Source organism: Alosa alosa, chromosome 5 (assembly GCF_017589495.1).
Source record: "Alosa alosa isolate M-15738 ecotype Scorff River chromosome 5, AALO_Geno_1.1, whole genome shotgun sequence".
Classification (NCBI taxonomy): domain Eukaryota; kingdom Metazoa; phylum Chordata; class Actinopteri; order Clupeiformes; family Clupeidae; genus Alosa; species Alosa alosa.
Genome location: NC_063193.1, coordinates 33,338,359 through 33,344,191, shown reverse-complemented (window position 1 = coordinate 33,344,191; position 5,833 = coordinate 33,338,359). Strand labels below are relative to the sequence as shown.

Sequence of the window (5,833 nt, the reverse complement as noted above, 5' to 3'; positions counted from 1 at the left end):
GTTAAAGCCATTTATTACATTTTTAACTTTAGTCTTATACAGTGGCCTAGAGAATAAGGCTCTCGCATGACATGTTTTTCATAGTTTTCATGACATGAATGTGTTAAACAGCAGGCTACTTCTCAACCAGTTTCTTCCCACCACTGTCCAATGCAGCTGTTGAAGCTCTACCACGACATCACTCTTAATCTATGTGCGGAAAATGTAGCCCAGAGAGTCCACAGCAGTAACAGCCGTCGTGAGAGACAGCTGCGGCTGTTTTTCAGAAGTACCATCGAGGCAGATAAGTGGCCCGTGGTTGTGCCAAAGCGTCACCTGCTGTTTGTGGCAACGGGCGAATGTTTCCATTCTGACCACTGGGGGGCAGTAACACTGCATTCCAACAGGAGACAAGTAAAGTACACAGGAGAACGGAATTCCCCTACAAAATATAAACAATGCAATGCCCAGAGCAAATCAGACAGGAAGACAGATAGGCAGAGAGAGAGAGAGAGAGAGAGAGAGAGAGAGAGAGAGAGAGAGAGAGAGAGAGAGAGAGAGAGAGAGAGAGAGTGAAAACATCTATTGGAGACAGAAGGACTATGGGGAGTAGATGACCTTTTCTGGAATAAAGACTAATTGACTTATTACACAACATACCATTTTCAAATGTCACTTGATTTGATTCCAGAAATAAGCTTTGAATTGGCAAATGTGAGGATCATTAGGTGACAAGAAAGATGAGACAAGTATTTCTATGTTTTCCAACATTTGGAATAAAGTTAAAATGAGAAAGGCAAGGTTAGAATACAGACTTTACATTACTATCCATTTCCATACCAAAGCTATGTTGGAATCACGCGGGCAATGTAGGTTGCAGGTCTACATCGCTATCAGAAAATAGATTACTGAGAGATGTCATTCTTGTTCGACTACTGCCACAGATTTCATCAACCCGGAACCCCAGCTTGCCTACTTTACGTCAAGTGACATCATTGCTCCTTTTGGACGCTGCGTAGTGCGTAATGGATAAAACTGGGCGGAGTTATGCCGGGCTTTCCCCGAATTACCTACTGAAAGCGGCTCAGTAAGCCTCAGTCACAGTCCGACTGTAAATAAGTTCTGTGACACAACCAAATCTGATGCCGCTATGATGGACGGATATACCCAATAGGCTGTGGAAGTTTAACGGTGTTTGTAGCGTGTTAGATTCATATGTGTTAGTGTCGGTGTCTAGCACCTATGGTTTACATGATGGGGATGCAACCAGAGGGTCCTCGCGCTAGTCGGCGGCGGTCATCGGTGGATGAGCTGTTCGACGCGGGCGCTTGGAGGATCCGCAGTATTTGGGACGGGGTGAAGTTGGAGATCGCGTCTGCAGAGGAGAACCCTGTCGTTCTGAACAGTTTCACTCATTTGGACCCTGACTTGCCCATATTTGAGGTAGGGAATGACAAGATGACATCCAAAAATAGGCTACTTAGTGGTTGTTTTGAATGAGAACTTTGTAACACTATGCCGATAACTTTATAGGTCTGTCTTATGAACTAAAACTAAATATAACATGAAATAGATATTGTCATTTTGTAACGAATCATTGACTCAAAAATTATAACTTTATAGGTCTGTCTTATGAACTAAAACTAAAATAGATATAACATTAAATAGATATTGTAATTTTGTAACGAATCAGACTCAAAAATGTAGCCTACGTGAATAGACATTTGTGGTACATAGTCTACTTCACAAATGCATCCCTCCATTCAAATAGCCAACCTTAATAATGCCTTTTTGCATATCAGTTGTTGGGGCAGTTTGCAGTTTGATCACATCTATTCACAATTATGCGATTAGGATAACCTGTCTTATGAGTTTACCTGGCTCAAAATCCAGTGTGATCACCACAGTCTGAATCTTAATCAGCATTACCAGTGCATCACCTTATAATCAGACACACAATAGATATCTAAGGCCGTTTGAGGTCTCACCTTCTGGGTGATTCACACTGTTCTTATGTTTACTTTTGTTTATGCAATGTATATATATATATTTATTCAAACTTCAGAGTTTGAGAGTTCCATTCTGTCCAATTTGGCCAATCAGAACACTCAGATGCTTTGAGTGACATCTGCTGACTGACCCATCTGTAGTGGTGGAGGCTCGAGAGGAGTTTTTCTCCTCAGGAATATCTGCTGATTTTCCCCTCTCTCGGCCGCCAACTTTCCTCTCCATAAACCCAGAGAAGGAAAAACACTGCCTGCGCCGCAGGCTCTGGAAATAAAGTGACCAGCCGACCGCAGATAGCCTGCTGTATGAAAACACAGTCTAAGGTGCAGTGGGGTTTCCAAAAAGAAAAAGAAAGGCGATAAAAGTCCAGTAACTGTTCACATGTTTGCTTTCATTCTGCCCGTACTGACCTGTGAACAGTATTACCTGATGCACAAGGGGCACAGTCGCACAGCACACGGTGTTCTTTGCAGGCAATTATAAAATGGTGGACGATTAATCAAATTTCGGTGCTTTACATAAAGCCCTCAGTGGGAGTGCATGAGGACAGGCTAGGAGGACCGAAGAACCACTCACAGTTTCAACATCGTTCACATGCACATTTTTTAGTTTTCTGGAGATATCTGCAGACATTACCTTTCAAATCAAGCGACAGTATGTAGTAATTAAGGCCTTTCTGAGTCTTCACTCTCTCTCCATCGCCGGGGTCAGGGCTCTGTGTTTATCATGAGCCAGTGAAGTCAGAAAAGTGGTAAACAAACTAAACAAAAGGACACCTGTGACCCAGTTTACGCCTGCTATGCCAACACACACACACACACACACACACACACACACACACACACATACACACACACAGCACTATTGAACAGATGGAATGCCATATATGACGCAGGGCCCTTTGATAAGACATGACATGTCCATATGAGTCAGCTGTTGCGAGTCGAGGCGAGAGAAGGTTCCAGTGTCTGCCGTCAGTAGCTCTTTCTCTCTCCTCCTCAGATCTAATCCGCTCTCATAACGCAATTAGCTAACGGCTAATCCGACTCCCACTGCAGTGCACTGTACTGTACTGCTCTGCACAGGCATAGGCATAGGCTAGGTTAACGGCTATTCTTAACCTGGGTAGGCAGGCTGGGCTAACAGGCTAACGGCTATTCTTAACCTGGGTAGGCAGGCTGGGCTAACAGGCTAACAGCTGCTGTGTGCAGCACGCAGGGGGCAGGCTGTGGACTGATTAGTCACCGCCATGTCAAATGCAGCTATGCTATATCCCACTCAATGCCTGTCAGTGCCTTGTGAGGAGGCCAATAGGCTCCTAGTTCTGTAGGGGAACACTTGACCCTTTGCTGAACCCTGTCAGTGTTCATGCTTAGAGACTCCAGAGGCCCTATACACAGTGAGAACTGCCAGCGCTGCACTGATGCCAGAGCCGTTAGAAAATGAAAACGAGATCCCTGTGCGTCAGTGGAGGCCAACATGGCAACATGGCAACATGGCAACATGGCAGCTCAGCGCTCAGAGGAGCTCAGAGGAGATCAGGGAGGGCTGAGTAATGAGACCAGATTGGATTTATGGGCTGTCCCCGGCCAATCCCCCACCCCGTCCACCTCCACCCTCTCCACCTCTCTATCACTCCACCTCTCCACCTCTCCACCACTCCACCTCTCTATCACTCCACCACACCACCTCTCCTCCACTTCACCACACCACCACTCCACCTCTCCACCACTCTATCACTCTATCACTCCACCTCTCTATCACTCCACCTCTCCACCTCTCCACCACTCCACCTCTCCACCACTCCACCTCTCTGTCACTCCACCACCGCACCTCTCCCACTTCACCACCACCACCACCTCTCCACCCACTCCACCCACCACCCACCTCTCCACCCACCTCCATCCACCACACCACCTCTCCACCACTCTTCATCATCCACCCTCCTACCACCCACCACCCACCTCTCCACCCACCTCTATCCACTTACCTCACACCACCACTCCACCTCCCTATCACTCCACCACTCCACCTCTCCACCACTCCACCTCTCCACCCTCCCCCACCTCCCTGTCACTCCACCCGCAACACCCTCCACCCACCTCACCACCTCTCCTCCACTTCACCACACCACCACTCCTCCTATCCTCCACCCATCACCTCTCTCCATTTCTCCTCCACCCACCTCTCCACCTCCACCACTCCACCTCTCCACCACTCCACCTCTCCACCACTCCACCTCTCTATCACTCCACCACTCCACCACACCACCTCCTCCACTTCACCACACCACCACTCCACCTCTCCACCACTCTATCACCTCTATCACTCCACCACTCCACCTCTATCACTCCACCACTCCACCTCTCCACCACTCCACCTCTCTACCACTCCACCACTCCTCTCTGTCACTCACCACTCCACTCTCCACCCACTCACCTCCTCTGTCATCACCTGACACCTCACCACACCACCTCTTATCACTTCGCCACCACCATCACCTCTCCTCACCACCACCACCACTCCACCTCTCCACCCTCCACCACACCACCCTCCTCCTTCACCCACCACCACTCCCTCTCCCACCACTCTATCGCTCTATCACTCCACCTCTCCACCCTCCTTCCGCCTCCTCCTCACCACTCCTCTCTATCCTGCTCCCACCCACAGCACCATCCACCACCTCTCCTCCCTTCACCACCACCCTCCACCTCTCTGCCATCACCACTCCCACCTCTCCACCTCTCTCTACCCTCCACCCCCCACCTCTCCACCCTCCTCCTCTCCACCCTCCCACCTCACCTCCACCACCACCACTCCACCACACCACCACTCCTCCACTTCACCACACCACCACTCCACCTCTCCACCACTCTATCACTCTATCACTCAATTCTCCTCCACTCCACCTCTCCACTGCTCTGCTCCATATTAACCTGGGATTGGATTACACCAGCAGGAGGAGAGTGTCAGGAACAAAACAAAAGGAAGACACAGAAAAAACACTGCTCGCTCACCGCAACACACCCCACCACACCACACCGCAAGCACACCGCACTGCACCACAACACACTGTACCGCACCGACACAGAAAAACCACTGCTCGCTCACTCGCCCTCTCTGGCTCTTGCTTACTCCACCCCACTGCACCTCTCCGCACCACAACACACCGCACTGCCAGTAATCTGAGTGCCTGAGTCTTGTTAAAGCATCTCCAAAGATCGGCTCAGGAGGGGCATTAGCCTGCCAGCAGGAGTAACCCCCGCTGTGACAAACAGGAATGGGGGCCTGGCCCTGCTCGCATACAGAGCCTCTTCAACCATGATGGGGGGGGGGGGTCCTTATGCAATAGTCTGCACATTACAGAAACGTTTAGAGGAGAACATGCTCTTGTGCACATTACAGAAACGTTTAGAGGAGAACATGCTCTTGTGCACATTACAGAAACGTTTAGAGGAGAACATGGTCTTGTGCACATTACAGAAACGTTTAGAGGGAGAACATGCTCTTGTGCACATTACAGACACGTTTAGAGGGAGAACATGCATGCTCTAGCAGTGCTACTGGTGCTTTTTAAAACCACCTGGCTGATGACATAAGGAGCCAGTTGCACAAAGCTACTGTAATCTAGACTGGTGTGTGATGTTAGGCCAGTCTCAAGTTTGCTCATCTAGACTGGTGTGTGATGTTAGGCCAGTCTTAAGTTTGCTCATCTAGACTGGTTTGTGGTGTTAGGCCAGTCTTAAGTTTGCTCATCTAGACTGGTTTGTGGTGTTAGGCCAGTCTTAAGTTTGCTCATCTAGACTGGTGTGTGGTGTTAGGCCAGTCTTAAGTTTGCTCATCTAGA

General features: G+C 49.0%; 1 protein-coding gene across 1 annotated transcript in view; it reads left to right on the top strand.

Moving 5' to 3' along the window:
* Positions 1-819: 819 nt before the first annotated feature.
* LOC125295304 (ral guanine nucleotide dissociation stimulator-like) overlaps positions 820-5,833 on the top strand; it is a 26,535-nt gene continuing 21,521 nt past the window's right edge. The window contains exon 1 of the mRNA XM_048244569.1: positions 820-1,422. Coding sequence (XP_048100526.1) covers positions 1,222-1,422 — 201 coding nt within the window. The 5' untranslated portion in view covers positions 820-1,221. The remainder of the gene's footprint in view (positions 1,423-5,833) is intronic.